This window comes from Anoplopoma fimbria, chromosome 12 (genome assembly GCF_027596085.1).
Source record: "Anoplopoma fimbria isolate UVic2021 breed Golden Eagle Sablefish chromosome 12, Afim_UVic_2022, whole genome shotgun sequence".
NCBI lineage: Eukaryota > Metazoa > Chordata > Actinopteri > Perciformes > Anoplopomatidae > Anoplopoma > Anoplopoma fimbria.
The window spans coordinates 19687863-19706767 of record NC_072460.1 but is presented as its reverse complement, the minus strand read 5'-3'; the positions used below and the strand labels follow the sequence as shown (position 1 = coordinate 19706767).

General features: G+C 41.8%; 1 protein-coding gene across 2 annotated transcripts; it reads right to left on the bottom strand.

Annotated features, from left to right (window-relative positions):
• Positions 1–4478: 4478 nt before the first annotated feature.
• On the bottom strand, positions 4479–10957 carry tspy (testis specific protein Y-linked). Of its 2 annotated transcripts, XM_054609083.1 has the most exons (8): positions 9526–10957; positions 9335–9412; positions 9136–9247; positions 7619–7773; positions 7062–7138; positions 6599–6810; positions 6227–6274; positions 4479–6000 (listed from the first exon to the last, which is right to left on the bottom strand). In XM_054609083.1, the coding sequence occupies exons 1-8, from the start codon at positions 10495–10497 to the stop codon at positions 5963–5965; spliced, it is 1692 nt and encodes a 563-aa protein (XP_054465058.1). In that variant the 5' UTR covers positions 10498–10957; the 3' UTR covers positions 4479–5962. The 2 variants fall into 2 exon arrangements, with proteins under 2 accessions (XP_054465058.1, XP_054465060.1); XM_054609085.1 differs by lacking the exon at positions 6227–6274.
• Positions 10958–18905: the final 7948 nt, after the last annotated feature.

The following is an 18905-nucleotide window of genomic DNA, read 5'->3' as shown; positions in this document are numbered from 1 at the left end:
GGGAGAGTGTGTGCCCTGCTGCTCTCTCCCTTCTGTTCTGCCCCCACCCAGCCTTCCCTCTCCTGTTGGCCCACAGCAGCATTGGACCAAACCTCTTGGTACACCATATGGGTATGATTAACCCTGTCACTGCTGGTGAGCTTAACACACTGCTCCTTCACTGTAGGCTGTTATTCATTTATGTTAGTTCCTTTCTGTTTTTTTTTGCAAAAGTTGATCTAAGCTGAATAAGTCAGTTACATAGTGACCGGCACACAGCCACTGTTTTCTATAAATGCTTTTTCTCGTGCAAACCAAAAGGGGCCACAGTCTATTCTTATGCATGATTCAGGGACTGAGATCCACTACTAAAGAGGAGCCGGCTCTGCCTCTCGGACAATGTCACCATTACTCTCCTTGGCTCCACATGAGAGCCAGGTCAGCCGAAAGGAAGATTCCTGGGATTCCTCTCTGGCCGGCTCTGGAGCTCATGACAACGGTGACAAAGCAGCCAGAAGGGGGGGTTGGGACCGCACGTAAAGGACATCCATCCTGTTAACTGAGCCTTGAGCTTGAAATTAAAACAGCTTTCAGAGCTCCTCTCATCACCACTGGCTTTGTGGTCGAGCTCTGACGCAGTAGGGTGCAACGACACAAAAGCAGAGGGGGGAATGTATTCTGAGCCACGGGCCCGACAAGACGGTGAAATAGAATAAACACATGAGTCGATGTGGTGTGTCACTGTGTAAAAAGATCACAGAGGAGTGACCAGTTGCTGGGAAGTAGCTCATAAAGTTTTGATTCTAACTTTTTGAATGTATCTTTAATGCACATTCTCCTGTTGGATCCATCATCACACAGATTTTAGGATGTGACCCTATCTCCAGTTGGGTATCGGCCTGATGTGATCTACAGTGCTGTGTCATAATGGATCCAGGAGGGAGCTTTTGTTTCCTGTGCCACAGGAGGCGTACCTCTGTTTCCAGCTAAGGAAATGAGTCACTAGTGTGTGCCAAGTTCAGGCTTCCGTGTGCTCTCAACTTTGTCCATGGATACCGGTAAACTGTCAAGCTCCCACCACATCATAAACCCCCCTTTAACATCATCCGTATCTCTTACTGTACCATCCTGCTCTCTTATCTGACCAGCATGCGCCCACTACTGCCTCAACTCGCTAAAGAGATAGCAACAGTTCTTAACTCGTTCTGTGAACGTGAGGAAAGGGAGCGGGAAACAGTGGCTGAACAGGCCTGTTGCCTCCAACGTGATGGATGGATTTTTGTATCGTGGAGACGGAAGGCGCCGGGTTAGAAAGTAAACATTGATTCTGTTTTTCTGTTCCACCAAAAGATCTTCTCATCTAGTGGATAGGTAATGTGGAGCTAGACATTTATCCCCGTAGAGCCAAGCCAAGGCTCCGGATAAATCCTGGGGCCCTCAGACACATCAATCATGACAATTCTAGAGTATTGTCCCCTGGAGGAAAAACAACCCATTATTTTACCTGCTGATGGTCTTTCCTTCAACTATATTGATGAATTGAGGAGTGTTTGAACATGCCTGCTACAGAGAGGCAAGTCCAGGGCGTTGCCAGTGCATGCTGGGATAGAAAAACCATGACCCTGAGAGGAAATTATAGTGTAGGAAAAAAAGAAAGCAGAATTATTTGCTCTATTTCCAATAACAAAAGATCTCAGATAGCTTTGGAATTATTATCCTGCAGGTCAAAAAAAAAATGTAAACAGCGAAGTGCATCATAAAGGGAACAGGTGCTACGTGGCGGTCCATGAACTTCACACATGGATGACTATCAAAGGAGAGCAACTTTTGGAAAACATCTTTGACATGAAGGCTGCATACGTGGCGCACATTCCAGTCGCAGCCTGCTCGCCTCACACTGTATTGAAAGTGAGGTGATTGCAGGTTAATGTTTTGTTTTTTTCAGCATACTGTAGCTGCAGCTTCCCTGAGATGGAGCTCCGTCTGCAGGCGCCCAACGTGCCACGTGTCGACCAGGGCCAGCAAGCCAGCCAGCCAGCCAGCCAGCCAGCCAGCCAGCCACCATCTGCCTAGGAGACAAGACTGGCACTCTCTCTCTCTCGCTATAAAATGCAGCTGGGAGAATCAACAGCTGTTGGAGAAGAGCTCTCTCCAAATAACAAGGGGTGTGTGTAAGGGAGGGAGGGAGGGAGGGACTGTTACAGTACATTAAAAGGAGGACAGTAGGGATGTGTGAAGGATGAGTGAAAGCACAGTGTCTTAAAAAAAATCTGTAAATCTGTCAGCACACCTGCAGAGGCATCCGATAATAGCCGGTTAACGGTTAAAATCACAAACAGTCCAGAATGGGTTTTTTTTAGTTTTTTTTGGGAGTATGTGTGACTTCAGCTCCATCTTAACCTCTACTGCAGATATTGTTTGTGCTCAGAGAATCCGTGAAAAAAATCTCTCATGCTGAGGAAGAAAAAGAAAAAAGTGAGAATAGAGTGCATGTGGCTCTCTCTGCACGCCAGCATACGTGTACACACACATGAAGTGGCTCTGCTGCCTCAATTAAAATAAAAAAACGATTTTGTCTTATCTCTCCCTACACCCTTCCTTCCTCTTCCTCTTCCCCCCTCTTCGCACAAATCCTGGAGACACCAGACTCCAGGTGAATTTCAATGTCACGGACATGAAGGTAACGCAAGCGCTGCAATCTGTTCATTCTGTCAAGTGGTTGCATGTGTAGGTGTGCGCGTGCACCGGTGTGTGTGTGTGTGTGTGTGTGTGTGTGTGTGTGTGTGTGTACTGTATGTGCAATGTGATTGGTGGTGGTGGTGGTGGTGGTGGTGGGGGGGCAGGCCTATTCATCTGTCTGGTGTGATCGTGGCTCTCGCTGTAACCGGGCCTAGGCGTGAGTATGCACTCTGTGATCTCCCAGATAAGAGTCATCCATCTGCTGTGTGTATCTGTCGGGGCCCAGGCAGCTCCGCTTATCACTGCACTCATCCACCCCCCACCCCACCCCCCAATCATACTCACTCTATTCTCTTTTTCTCATCCCCCTAGAAGTCCCCCACTCCCCCACCTGCACAGTTCAAATGCTGTGCTTAATCTTGATTAGCTGACAAGCAGATAATCTAACGTTCGGTGCACAGCGGTGTTGAAAAGCTGCAAATATGTATGTGACATGGAGGCGCATAAAAGAATGCAAGCGTTCACAAACAAGCCTGCGAGCATGTAGCCACACACACACACACACAGACACACAGGTAGTTAGTATTCAGGGGCCCTTCCTCAACCTATCAGATTACCCACTATAGATGTACCTCAGAGAGCAGCACAGGCCCTTCCCTTTTACATTTTACAGGAGAAAATACCCTTCCTTCCCAACATCAGTCACACAGGTGACGGATGAGCTACTGTGTGTTATCTTTTCATATTTCAGTCTACACTGAATCAGTCTGAGTAGTAGATTCCTCTGAACTACTTCTGTGAAACGTGAGACCATGAAGCAGCATGACAAGATGATTTGTGTACAGTAGCAACACCGGCTCAACCCCAGGGGAGTGGAGTTTACACTGGGGAATCCATTTAGTCTTTTGTCACCCCATACATAACAAAGGCTTCACAGACAACCCTCAGACCGCAAAGCAGCCCAAAGGATGGCTTTTGTTGCCCCAGCAATCTGTACTTAGTTTGTCACGATCAATATTGTAGGAACCAAACCTTATTATTAATTCATAGTCATAAAAAAACATGTTGTGCTGCGTGATGGGCTGAATAAAAGCTGCTTCAAAGAGGAGACAAACACTGTGTTGCACATGGGATCATTACACGGGGTATAACGTGTTTCCATCATCAGTATTAATAGTATATGCCCATCTGAGACCGCATACCCTGGGTGCTGCTGGGCCTACAGCAGGACAGGTTTTTGCTAGTGGAATATTTATAGCTGTGCATTAAAAGTGGAATCAAGGGTTTAGGTGTACCATTGCAACACCACTGCTGCTCCTTTGTCTGGGCCTGTCCAAAAATGTCTTACCCGGGGCTATTTGCAGTGCTACACTCCAAATGTCAGATATCACACACTGCTGTCATATCAAAGCTGGAATACATTAGAGAACAGCTGTATCTCAGTGGAGCCTGTTTGATTCTTCTCTCTAAGAACATGTTGCAGCCAAGCGTATCAAAGAGGTGGCGTTTCTGTGAATAAATCACACATGTAATCATTTGTTTATAGTAGTTCCAAGGATTTGAGACAGTTGTGTGTATGCAGTATTTAATTGTTTCTCATTTAAGCACTACTGGAAACTTTAATACTGGCAATTTAAGTACTAAATTATATACTGTTTTCACTCATAACCAAAATAAACACCTTCAGTCCAGCATGAGATGTGATATATTCTGAGCTACACTGCCATCTTGTGGTTCTGCTATGCAAAAAAATCCAGTTCAGTGGCAAACAAGATCATTGAGCAAAAAAAAATCCAGAACTGTAGTCCGAGACAGCAAGGTGAAACAACTACCTATTTTATTAGGTCTCAGTCAAAAGGTGGACATTTATCTTTAAGCAAACAAAAATAAACCAAAGCAACAATCAAGTAGGTATCTTTAAACTACAGTGTTCTATAAAACACAGCACACAAAATATAACTTTCTGATCATGTTTTATGAAAAAACTCCAGATTATTTGATAAATTTATCCATGGATTAAACACGTGTACTTGTCTTATCCAAAAGACAAAGCTGAAATACTATTTACAGGTCATTGCTAAGAAAAGTAAGCAAATACAAATACTACTTTGTTACAGTGCACCCCATGATGTTGCTGTGAATTCATTGACATTTACCGACACTGTGCACAGAAAAAAGCCTTGTAAGTAATGTAATCGTCCCGTCTTACATTTCATGCTCACAGGCATGCCATGATGTGGATGTGTAGAAAAACAACTTAATAAATACCATCTTTTTAAAAAGAAGATAACACAAATCTTATAACACATTACATGAAAACAAATCTTAAATGTTTTTAAGAAGGAAATTCAAATTAAGTTAAATTCTAAAGGGGAAAACAATGATACAAAACTCAGCTATTTATTGTAGGAGCGTGTTACAAAATATGTAGGAAACCACAGAAACGCTGGTCAAACTACGTCATGATTTTTAAACTTCATAGATGCTTTACAGATTGTTAACAAGGGTGGAGTTTGGTGCGTGACACGACTGAACATGGAGATAAAGGAAAAAAAACACAGGTAGCATATTAAAACAATATTGGTTCCTATTTACTACAGTAGAGTACACGTTTCCTTATACACAGCCAACAATAACCAGAGAGTCTAAATTGCTGAAATCATTAATGTTCTTTCAATAAAACTACTACCATGATCATCCCTGAGAACAAATTTTGGTTCAGTACTCGGTGCATCTAAAAAGTACTGTCATCAGTATCAATTTATCTTGTGACACGTTTGTCTTGTCACATCAATTCTAAAAACAGCCCAAACTTTGCCTTGAAATGACCACTAGAAGCCACTGAAGGCTTCTGCATTACTTGTTTGAATAATTTGCAATGCAAAAATTTTAATGCCGACAAAAAGTGGGAATCAAGATCTCACGTACATGTGTGCAGGCTGTTGCACGATGCTCCTTATTAAAAAGAATAACACTACTGGCATAATATGCCTAAGAACCAGTTTAGAAAAAAACGTTTTTTTTGCAAAAAAGTGAATCAGAATACACAGTGGTGACTGTATAAAATAGAGGGGAAACCATGCTGCCTTGGCTTTATTATTATAGTTAACCCTGATTTTAAAATGCTCCTATGTATTTTTAGGTATAAAAGAACCAAAAACTGATATTCTGTGCATAAAAATGACATTGCTCTAGTACTGTTCGTCAACTTCGGCAACCTCTTCATCTTCCTCTGGTCTCTGGTCCCGTGATGACCTGCCTTCTTCAACGCCATAAACCTCCTCTTCTTCTTCTTCACGTCTCTTCAGGCCTCGTCCTCCTCCTGCTCACTGTCATCAGAGCCTGCAGGAGAAAAACAAGATGGTTATAGTGTCAAACAATCCTTACTGATATGAAACATGATTATCACAACCCGAACTCTTTATTTTTGCACAGATGCACACAAATCAATGCACGGTCAGATTGTAAACTAAACAGCAGCATAATCAAAAAAGGTAGAAGCTGAACAGTCACCCCACAGGCTTCCAACCACCCCCCCACTGATTGTTTGTTGTGATAGTGGTCTTACCGTCAATCACAATTTCTCCACCATCATCCTCCTCCTCTGGACTCTCATCTGAGGAGGAGATATTTCCTGTCTATTTAGTTTTGCCTGCATATTACCCAAACAGGTATGTTAAAGCTACAACACAAGCCCTTTGCCTCAACAGCAAACACTGTGGATTTCAGATAAAATTATTCTACAACAGCTAACTTTATTCTCCAAATATGCAGGTTTTAGCTAATGAACAAATAATTCTATTTAATTTTTATGTTGTATTTTAGGGGAACCCCGTTATTATTATTATTATTATTCATAAATAACTGATCTTTGTACCCCAACCAGCTGTGTGGACCAGTCAGGTTTTAGAAGTCTTTTCACGTTTACATTCGCACTGACCGGCACTTTGTCCCCTCTCCTCCTCCTCCTCCTCTTCCTCTTCTTCTTCTTCTTCCTCCTCCTCCTCCTCCTCTTCGTCCTCTTCTTCCTCCTCCCTACTGCGGCCCTGTTCAGCCTCGCCAGCTTCCTCACCGGGCTCATCGTCTGAGTCGGAGATCACCACACAGTCATCTCCGTTACCGTTGTCAGCTGCTCTGGCCCCGCTGCCACCACTGGAGAAAAAAAAAAAAGAAAAAACAAAAACACACACATACAATCATGTTAGCAGTAGACACCCTCATTGTTTCGGTATGCATCCCACCTGGTCTCACCAGGTGGCAGGAAATTGTTGGAGTTTACACATGAACTATAATTTCAAGGACCTGGGGCTGAGAATATTTCAAGAATTTATAGCTTAATAAGCGGTTTGTACTCCGACGACACAAAACACTGTACACACGTATGAGAAATATTTTTGCTTTACCTGCCGTTCTCCCTCGGCTCCCACAGTGGAGTGAGGTAGTATCGCAGAGGGTCTCTGTACAGGTCGTCCTTAAGTATCTAAACATCAACACAGGGGTCATTTCAATTTAATATGTTTGGATATATGTGCTCATATACACCATACACAGTCCTGCTCATTTGAGTATCATGTAGGAAATGTGCACATGGTAGAAGAATCATGGATGTATTACTTGAAAAAAATCACATATTGTTTGACGTCAAAAATCTGAATGTGTGCATATCCCTGAATCATTATGGTTTATCAGAAACTGTCCCGAAAGTTAAATCAACGAGGAAGAAATTACATTTTGTTAAACCATTGACACTTTAACCCACTTCCAGCACATATGTGGCGCATTACTGCAATGAATGTTTGTCTAGTGGGATAAAATGTGACAAAGGTATCATCATAACACTGATAAATGAATACAGGATGGCACTTTTGGAAAATGAGTTATTGATCCCTGTTAACAAATCTCCAAAGGTGGCAGTGCCAATCATAAGCCAGTGTCAGTATGAGGGTGCAGTCAGCTGTACCTGTGCTACATCATCTTGTCCTGGGTTGCTATGGTCACTGAACCAGCTGAAAAAGGTCTGGTAGACGCCGCGCGACGACTTCCTGGGTTCGCTTTGGGCCGTCAGGTTCTGTCCACGCTGCCACAGGATGGGGTTGGAGAATGACATGGGAGATCCTGAAACACAAGTAGCAAGGATAAGAAGGAGATCCAGAATGTACTGATTTCTAGGTAGGTCAAAATATGATTAGTGCTGAACTGTAGATATTATGTACCAGCAGAAAATGCTCGATCGGTCTCTACAGCTTGATATGACATTTGTGTGATAAAAATCTTCCAATGGCACAAAAATTGAACATAATGTGATGCAACAGCCCTGCCAATGCTAAGTTTGTGAAATATTATTAATGAAATAATCTAGCCATCCGTATTAGCAAATATAGTTAATACAACAAATCAACAATTGCAATACATTCACAGTTTATTGCAATATTAACTGTACTACTGCAGTATTGGGTCATCCTGGGTGGCGATTCTGTTGAAGTTTGTCTTTGGTTTTCTGTCCGAGTCACTTTCAGCACATTTTAGTAGTTGTTCCAAGGAATGAGTTGTTATTTATTCAAACCTATGAATGAATGTACCCTGGTTTAAACTTAAGCTGCATTTGCAGTTTTGTAGCACCAAATAAAAAGGCCAAATATACATGGCAAATGACATGCATTTGGTACATGTATACATATTTGCAACTATTATGTCAACTATTTGCAACTATTTTTATTTATCTTTTTTTAGCCTTTATTCAAGCAGATAAAATCCATTGCGTTGGGAGATATAGCCAAGAAGGCAGCATAGCTAAATGTCGAATGCACATTCTCTTTAAACATACAATAAAACAAAAACAAAATGGGAAAGAAATCTATACATCAGTAAAAGTGGTTATATATACACACATATAGTATATGATACATATGGACATGACAAAATTGAGTTATCATTGTTGCAACTGTTTGTGGTTACAACTTCTGATAACTTTTGTTCACAACTTGATAGCGAGATGATGGCCGCTAGTTTGATTCTGGCCTACAGATCTATCCGAGACCAAGGGACATAAAAAAATATACTGTTTTTCCAGTCTCAGTCCAAACACGTGGCACCTTAAAGCCAAGCCTTACCACAAATTAACATATTTAATATGCCTCGAATGGCTTTGTGCATTGAAATATACCAATGCTGCATCCTGCACGTATCAAGGAAAGACCAAACAACCAGGTTGTACAATGTGCAGTGATGAGACCTATAACCTGAGTTTGACATATATTTCAAAGCAGCATCTTAAAGTAGGTCAAGTAAGGCCCGAGTAGTGGAACAGGAAGATCTGTACATGTTCCACACAGTCTGGCTGAGAAACATGACTTTAATTTATACAAGAAGCCCAGTGTGAAATTAAGTTTCTTAGTTAGAGTTCCAATGTTATGCTTACATTTTTTTTTTTTTTGGACTAAGCTTTTACTTTATCACCACATGCTTCTTTCTTTTTACCTCCCATCCCGAGATGCAGCTCCTTCATGATGATGTTGTTCTGGAAATACGGGTTCCGTCTAAAGTGGAAGCGGATCCTGTAGCCAAGTTTATTATTCTTGAAGGACTCAATCTGTAAAAGACATCAGGAAATGTCTAAATTTCGCTACTAGGCACAAACAAGATCCAAACATTGTGAGAACACACTGACACTTCTTACCTCAAGATCAGTCATGTAACTAAGAGCATCTTCATCGGTCTCGTCGATGTGAGCCGAGAGATGAGGATGGTTCAACAGCTGGCACATTGAAGTTAAGGGAAAAAAACAAAACACTGGACATGTGTATATTTCAACTACGCAAACACAACACAAGAATTGAAAACAAGGGGCATGTTTCATTTAAAGGATACAGCTGTCACCCAGAAGCCGGGGATCGTTTTTGTGATGGAGCTGCGCTGATCCAGATGTGGACGCCGCTGACGACTGATCTTCAGCTCCAGCCGCTGGTGGAGCCGGGCGCTTTTCTTCTCCAGAGCCTCCAGTCTCATCTGTACCTGTGCCAGGAGAGCCACCGACTGCCTCATCTCCGGGGCCATCTTCACCGACACAATGGCACACTCCCCGTCGTCATTGTCCTCATTGTCTGAAGGGAAAGAGGAGCTCGGAGTGGAGGAAGACCCAGACATAGATTCATCTCCTTCATCCGCTTCTGGCATCTCATCTGCATCTGCATCTTCTCTGTCAGTGCTGTGCACAGACGTGGAGCTGTCTGCAGCAGCCGCCTGCGTTTTGGAGCCCGTTCTTGAGGAGTGGTGGCTCCCACGTTGTTTGAATTTGCTCCCCTGTTTCACCTGTTTAGCCTTTTCAGATGAACAAGGAGTCTCTTGGCTGCCTTCCCCGTCTCTTCCAGTGAGACTGGCAAGTGCTTCAGCAGCTGCGATGGCTGCTGAGTCGGTCTGGTCCAGGGAGGCTGAGGGACGCTGCTTTGCTGCTGCTGCTGCTGCTGCAGTCTTGGCTGTATCTTCCTTTGCATCAGCTGATCCATGTGCATGTGAGGACTGTGGCTTCTCTGCGTGGCTGGCATCGTGACCATCAACACTGGAGTTGTTAACAGGCAGTGCACTGGTGCCACCCGTCCTGTCTGAACCCTGGTCTGCTGGTTTCCCCTCACTCTCTTCTGATTGGCCCTCTCTCCCGGCTATCTCTTTACTCTCAGCTTCACTGTTCCTGCAACTTTCCACAGTCACCCCCCCTTCATCTGATGCATCAGTCACCTTCGTGGACTTGCTGGGGATGGTGCTGCCTTCATCGTGGCCGGGGGATGGACACCGTTTCCTGGATGCAGAGTCGGCGGACTGCTTGCAGCCCGTCAGTTCACTCATGCTCGCTAGCTAGCCAAAGAGCTAACAAGCTAGGTAGCGCGCAAAGCACAACTAAAAAACAAACTAAAACGCAATCGATCACACCGCCTGGGTCACCGCTGTGTTGTGTAACTCGGGTCGTAACGTAACCTACATCCTCAAAGGAGCGAAAACAGGAAGCAGCTCTCTCGTGTTTCTCCGCGGCCTTGCGGGACCTTAAATTAGCAGGCTGATGCTAACGTTTAGCTAGCTAGCGTTAGCCGATTATCGCGTCCTCTCACTGATGGCCGCACCACATTTCACCAATAAGAGTCCGACAAGAAGAACTTGCTCCAAATAACAAACCTGTTTCCTGCAGCACCGCCTTTAAAACCAACCCGTGCTCTTTATATTAGTTTATGTTTGCGATATCCGTTAGCTTACTATCCGTGCACCGACGTGACAGAAAAACAATCCTCTGATTGGCTGAGAGACGCCGCGCTAAAACCTCTCGACCAATCAGCTGCAAGGGTGTGTTTAGACGATGTCTATAGCGGCGGTGTAACTGCGCAGCGAGTGAGCGCAGCAGAGATAATCCCAATGTAAATGAATGCACAATATCTAAATACATTGCGTATTACATGACTTTATCACATTTTTACCACGTCCTATCTGTGAGATTATTTGCAGAACAGACTTTATATAAATGCACCATTTTAATTAATCACATTAATGGTTTAATACCTGAAATTTTAAAGCCCAGATGTAAACAACTGCCTTGCAAAGGTGACAGGCCTTGAACATTTGTCTGTGTGATTGTTTACATAATTATGATAATTTGTACATGTAACAGCTAGCTTATTGTTTAATTATATATTTAAATGTTTTTATCTGGAATTTTTTAAAAATAAGAACTTTATTTTTTTTAAAAATGCACACCAATAAATAGTTAAAACATGCAATTAAATAAAGTTAAATCAAGCAGATGGAGTTAAAACATGCAGATAAAAACATTTAAATATATAATTAAACAATAAATAATAAACATTTAGAGTTTGAGGTGCGTCTAGCTGTTACATACATATCCAGAAGTGGAGCCTCCTAATCATGTTTATAAAGCACGGTTGTTTTGTTTAGTAACATAAATGTACATACAATAATCATTAAAATGAGTATGTTTATTATTTAATTTCCTTAAGGGACTGAACCCATGATAGCCTCAAGGTGATGAAAGGCACCTTGGAATCGCCTGATGGTGTTTGCATTGGTTTTAATATACACTGATGGTGTCTATGAATCAGGTTTTTAAAAAAAATGTGTCATACCTGGAAATTGGATTATATGATACCACTTTAATATCCAATTTCCAGTAGTAGGCGTTCAGCCAGCCCAAACCAAACAGAACAAGGGGGAGTCGCAGGATTAAACCAATTTAAAGGACCCATTTGGAGCATGGAGAGCCCTGTAGGTCAGTGCTAAAATTAGACACGGCTCCTTCCGCAGCCAAACTGCGATGCATAAAGTCATGTCAACCAGGGGAAACACTATCACAAGGTCTGGCAGTAAAGACATGTAGCCATGTGTGACATTTAACGCAGACAGACTCTGTGCGTAACGCAGGGACAGGACAGGATCTACACTCGGCACAGCTGCGCAAATAACGAGTGTTTGGTAGTGTCTTTTCTTTTTTCTTTTTTTTTTTTTTTTTTTTTTTGGAGACGCCATAATACTTTCTTCCGCTGCACAGCTTCCATGACTGTACACTTCTGCAAACATGTCTTTTTTATCCATCCCAAGTCAAGAGGGCCTTTTTACCACCATTAAAGCCGGCAAATCAGCCGAGCACGCAGGCAGCAGGTCCCACTTGGACAACGACGACGACGACGACTATAATAATAATGATGATGATGATGATGATGATGAGGATGAAGACGACAGCACCGAGGACGTGCGCCTCATCCCGAGATGCTCCCCGGTGCCCAGAAAGCGAGGCCACTCCATCCACGACGAGACTGCTGAGTATATGCGGATCCATCTGGCTCTGTCCGCCGGGAAGAGAGTGTTTTTCGCCGATACAACAGGTGGGGATCTGGTGGACGTGAAGGAATTTGTCGCCTTTGACTCGGACGATGAAGAGGAGAGTGCAAGGTGGGAGGAAGAGGAGGCAAAGTACCGCAAGGCAGAGCGAGAACCGAGCTATCGTGTGCGCCCGGAGTTTGACGCTCCCGCCGGCGGTGCCCTGCTGCAGGCGGTGCACGCCAATAAAGTGGAGGTGGAGCAGTTGTCTCCAGCAGAGGATGAGCCGCTTGCCTTCAGCGGGGTGATACGGGTCCTGAACGTCTCCTTCCACAAAGCAGTGTACATCAGATCCACCATGGACAGCTGGGCGACTTACTTTGATCACCCAGCAGAGTATGTCCAGGGATCTCACGATGGAAGCACCGACCAGTTCTCCTTCAAGCTGTCCTTTGCACCACCTTATGTCACGCACGGCTCTCGCACTGAGTTTGTTGTCCGCTATGAGACCTCTGATGGTGATTTCTGGGCTAATAACTCCTCTATGAATTATGCGGTCACTCTGCTGCTGTCCTACGAAGAGGATTCCACTCAGACAAGCAACGACCTGCAGCAAGTAAGAGGTATCCTGAAACCCCCAAAAGCTTTCAGGTAAATCTCCTCCTGTCACATGGCATGCTTTTCATTTTCGCAGACCAACTGGATGCATATTTAACAGACCATTTGAACTGTCTGCATGAGAGATTCCCTTGACCTCTGACCTCCACAGATTGATCTGCTCACTAAAACTTCAATCTGTTTAAGGGTGTTTGCGAGGTAAAATAAAGACGCTCAAAGAGCACAATCATTTCAGAATGATAATACTTTCAGAGTCTGGTATCTAATAAATAGCCCTAACTTTGGCATAGGTTCCTTATTAGCCATCAAATCATTAAGAGATAAGTCACAAAAGCGGTTGGCGTTGGGGTGGTGCAACAGCTGCAGTGCTCCAGTTGCCTACTAATTCCCTGTGAGTGTTTTTTTTTTTGGCTGAAATGAGCATTCAGCTTTATTCCGGAGTTCTGCCTGGAGACTGCGTTTGGCATAGTAAGACGTGCTGAATCTTAATAAACACAGTTACAGAGTTTGTTGCACATTGAGAGCACAATGGTGAGTATCAAAACTACAAAGTTAAGTTTGTTTATGGCTGGTGTCTTCAGCGTCTGCAGTGAGAGATAGAAAGAGTTTTGGAAAGAGTGCACACCCCCTTCAGAATGCCAATCATCCAGTGGTGTGTGAGGGCGATCAAAATAGGCAAAGGGCAGGTGTCGATTTCAGGCCTGACGTTTCCCTGCCCCTATTAAGTGTACCTCTGACCTTTTCTATCAGAGTCATAGGGGAGCAGAGCAATGTTAATGCAACAGATTTGCTTCGTTCCCTTGAGTAACTGGAGACTGGCACTCACACCACCTCCCTTCTTTATCTACTTCACCTAAATAATAACCTTCGAGGAAGAATTAAATGCATTGTTTATTGTTACATCAACATGAAAGCGTGTGATGAATGTCACGATGCGCAGTGACGGAGAAGGAGGACAGCAGGAAAAGTCAAACAGGGTGTGCACTGATGTAGTTGTCATGTCGGTCTGTTTGGCTGCTGGAAGGGGCCAGATGGGTTGTTAAGAGATGAATGAGTCACTGATTGGAAATGGGGGGGAGTTTGGGGAGCAGAAACTGTACCGGCATCCCCACCGTAGCAACCATTATAGATTCATTAGGTGCTTTGAAGTTAACTGATAATTAGATTTGAACGCTTTAACAAGGAAGCCAGTGGGAGGAAAGGTTACTATGGGAGGAAACCTTGATTGTTTTACCTACTGTAAGGTGAAATGAGTTACACATACAGTAGGTTCAGTTTGGTTTAGTTATTTAACCGATGTGTATGCACCTCAGGGAAATACAGATTTCACACGTTAATGTAGCTGATAGTGAGTACTGAGACCAAAGCAGGAAGGATGCTGTTTTTCTGCCTTGACCAAGGGATGATTTGGCTGAGTTTTGCCTCAGTCTTAATCTTTTTTTTTGCATCCACTTGCTGCTGCGACCTGGCCGAACGGGGCCACACCTCCAGATTGAGTAGAGCTCAGGCAAACTAATGTGTAACCTGTATATACATCAGTCTTTATCACACACAATCACACCAAACCCCTATTTTTCTTCAAACAGTATCAGGCTCAGGTCACACTAGGGATATGACGTTTTCTAAGGGTTTGGACAACACACAAAGTTACAATGTCAACCTGACACCTTAAATGTAACCTTCAAATGCATAATAAAAAGCTTGATGTCTTCTTTCAGAAATCCAGTTGGTTTTTTCCAAAAATGAGATTTTCTTGCTATTGTAATTGTTGTTGAGGACGCTGTGTTTGCCACAATAGAGCTTGAAAAACTTGTTTACAGGATGTGCAGAGCTTCACATTTGATGACTGAACATGATCAGGAATGTATTATGCAAAGATCATTTAACAGGTCTGTACAAGATTAGAAATCGACTTAACTGATAATGAAATTGGACGTGCAATGATCACGAGGATTATGAGCAGCCCTTCCAGCTCCTGTCACCTCATCACACTTCTTGACCTTTAGTTCATTTGGCATCAAGAACTTTTTGGCAATGTTGCAACATCCCCTCTTTCAACAGGAGCGCCTTCTTATAGGAAGCATTTCTGCGCCATGAGTTTACAGATTATTTTTACAATAAATCGTTACTAAATTGTATCAAATCTCCCATCAATTTATAAATATTTAGGATCGGATTCAAGTATATAAGAAATCACGTCATGGGTGTTAGAAGGACATGGGTTTATATGTCATTGGGCAGCCAAAGAAAGGAATTTAGCACAATGTAACTATATTTACATTTGATAAATTACCTTCAATATATAAATATGACTGACTTTTATTGTGCTTGCACTTTTCAATGACCCCTCAGTCCACAATAACTCACTCAGTAATTTCCCACCTCGCCGTCTATTTAAACAGACGCTCTAACTAGATATCTCATCACTGAGGCGTTTGGCGTGAAAACGGCATTAAAATGGTGTTTACTGGCGCAGCAGTTCAGAAACAGAACTGTACAAAACATACAATATGGTGCAAAGACATACTGAGCCATATTCAATTAAAAATGGCTAATTCAGCACATTAACAGCCAAACTGCATCAGCAAATATTAAGCCTTATTATCTGTGACAGGTGTTGATGATGATGGTGGAGGGACCAACTCCCTCCACCATTTTAAAATGGGCCTTCTTTATACATTAAATACGATTTTCAATCTCGGGGCCCAAATTGGTGTTCATTCTTTACAGACACGATCACTGCATTTGTCGGCTAATTCAGATGCTGATTTTATAGCCAAAGACGAGTCTTCAATACAAAACTATCTGAGTAATCTTGTAGAGTATTTGGCTAAAAAGTCATGGTACACAAATGGACATTTTCACGTTTTGTTTTATTTCAAAGGTCTCACCTACTGCAACTGCCCCCTTTTCAACCAGTTTGATACTGTATGAAGTCAACCCCATGCACTGTGTATTTTAATAAAGAATTATTATAAGGCCTTGTGTTTTGCATTAATACAACGTTGTGTTCTAAAATCATGATGATATGTTAAGTATGTACTTTGGAATTGTTTTGTCTCGTTTTTGAATTTGATATATATTGTTTTATAACCCACATTTCTCTTTTTCTTTCAGTGTGAATGATGATTTCGATTCATGGGATGAGGATGAGCAGGAAAAGGATGAAGGTACAGCATGAATGCTGTCCTCCAAAATCACTATTGACATATCAATTTGCTACCTGAGACATCTGAGACATAACTGATCAAACATTTATATAATGGATGATTGAAACTGATTGTATTTCATAGGATGTAGAAGTGATCACTTTACTTAAAGTGGTAAGCTACTTTGCCAGTATTGCACATCTATGAAGTTAAGGATTAAGAATGCTCAATTATTCATTTTCCCATAGTGCAACTCAGTAATGTCTTTCTGTAGATTCCCCCTGCTATAAATTATAACTATAAATTGTCAGTATGTAATGCAGCTTTTCTGTGAAAAGATTTAAGTCTCAAACACTAGATCCGATCTGAGGCACAGAAGACATGACGCAATTGCTTTTGTCTGTTGAGTGCCCCTTTAATTAAACTAATCAGGCGCTCACAGCGTAATTATCTATTTTACATCAGCAGAAGAAGCACAGACCTCCAGGTCTGGACTTGTCAGACCTACAGCTGTCTGCCCAGTCATCATACAGCCGGAGATTGACATAGAGGTAAGTGTAGAAAAAGACCAATGGGGAAAGAGATGGCTTTTAATTTAATAAATTGTTAACCAACAGAGATCACTCGGGCTATTTTCTTCATGAACTGACTATGACCTGCAAAAGTCAAAATAATCCCATCACATTTACTTACTTGTCATCAGAAAGACATTAAGCAAATTGTTTGTAGGATTATGTTCAAATGATCTTGATTTGCATGCAGTTGTTGACACATTCCCGATTAACAGGTAAGCAGGTTAAGTTAAGCTTTATCCCTTTAGTCTAATAAAACGTAACAGACATTTCTGGTCAACTTTTAAAGCTCATCATCATTGGCTTGGTTGTTTGTATTGTTCACAGCTCATTGAAGCTTCAGCAACAATTTAGGTAATATCTCGCTTCTCACCGCTGTAGCACGAGTACTGTATGCTATCTTCCTTGTCAGCGTCTTATTATATTTGTGTCATGATGCATGCTGTTGATGTTGTTGCACCTTCAGATTTTTCAGTTTCTAAATAATTCAGTGCACTTATATTAATTCACACCATTTTTAAGCATTTAAGCATTTTTAAGCATGTTTACATTATTTGGGATTATGTCTGAAGATGTCTTGTTGTCAAGGTGTTTATAATATTTGTAATTAAATGTTACTGAAACTCATTTCAGACCACAAACAGTGTTTCACAATCACTGTGGCCATGTTGTTATTGTAAAAGAATAGTTCAACACTAATTTGCTTCATTGCAGCGAGTTAGATGAGATGATAAATATCATATCTGCCGTTATGAACTTGGAGGAGAAGGTTAGTTTAGCATAAAGACTGAAAGCAGGAGAAAAGCTAGCTTGACTGCGTCCAAAGGCAAAAAAGCACATTATATTATTTTCAGAAAAAAAAGGAAGTTACAGACGGGCAGCATAACACCTATTTAACTACCTCAGTCAGTGAAAAAACATATAAGATTTCACCTCCTTACAGAGTATTAACATGTGATTTGGTAATATTGTTTCACTCATACGACACATATATCTGCTAGGCATGTACTCATCATGTTTGTTTTACATCAGTATTCACATGCATGTTCTTTCCCTTTTGTAGAGCATTCAAATTAAAGATGAACCAGTTAAATGACTGAACATCAGCTCCTTCCAATCAGTAAATGTTTTCCTTACTCCATAAATCATCCGGTATATTTTAAATATCTTTTTCAGGGGTTAAACATTCAACAACTTAATCATTCCTGACAAATTAATTCTCAAGTTAAATTATTCTCAGTATAAATACCAGGATCCGCTTATTTAATGGTTCACTTGTGCGCAAAAGTTTGGTTTCCTTTTTTTCTTGGTGCTATAAAACAATTTCTTAATAGATTTCTCTCTGAGACAAAGTATTTGGTGTAAATATATGAAACATAGAATTCCAAGAACAAAAATTTCAGCACACAAAATCATATATGTATGTTTTACTCAGTATTGTTGTAATTATCTCTGCCAGGAGATTATGTTTTCGGTCGTGTGTGTTCACATATCTGTGTACGTCCGTCCACGGCTAATCTCACATACTACTGGACCGATCAGCCAAATATTTGGGGGGATGCAAGTCGGCAACGCTTCAGTTTAGGTTCGACTTTGGACTCTTTAAATATTACAACCAGGGTCCGGCCAATACCTGCTAAGCAAAAAATGCAGGTAGATTTTCTGTTTGGCCAGTAAATCACAGCAGTAACAGCTGTGAATGTAGCAGATATTTAAAAAATATAGATACCGCCCAGGCTTCAATTGCTTCAGATTTTGCTCTGGCCTCTTTATTAAGTTTGTATTCAACATAACTTATTCTCTCAATGAAATATCTTTAAACAAATGTACATGTGAAACAAAAAGGCAATTCCTTATTCTGGACAGAAAAGATTATGCATGGCCTGTGGATTTTTTCATTTACCAATCCCCTTGGCCGGTGAGCAAAAAAGTTAATTCGGACATTGATAAAGCAGTAGTCCTTAAAACAGAGCTCCAGACTTATGTCATCCCATCGTCCTGGGAACAATAATGTGTTTGGAACTGCTTAGACTAACTTACTATCATTTAGCAAATTACTAACTAATTAACAGCAGAGTCCTGCAATGTGTTTGGC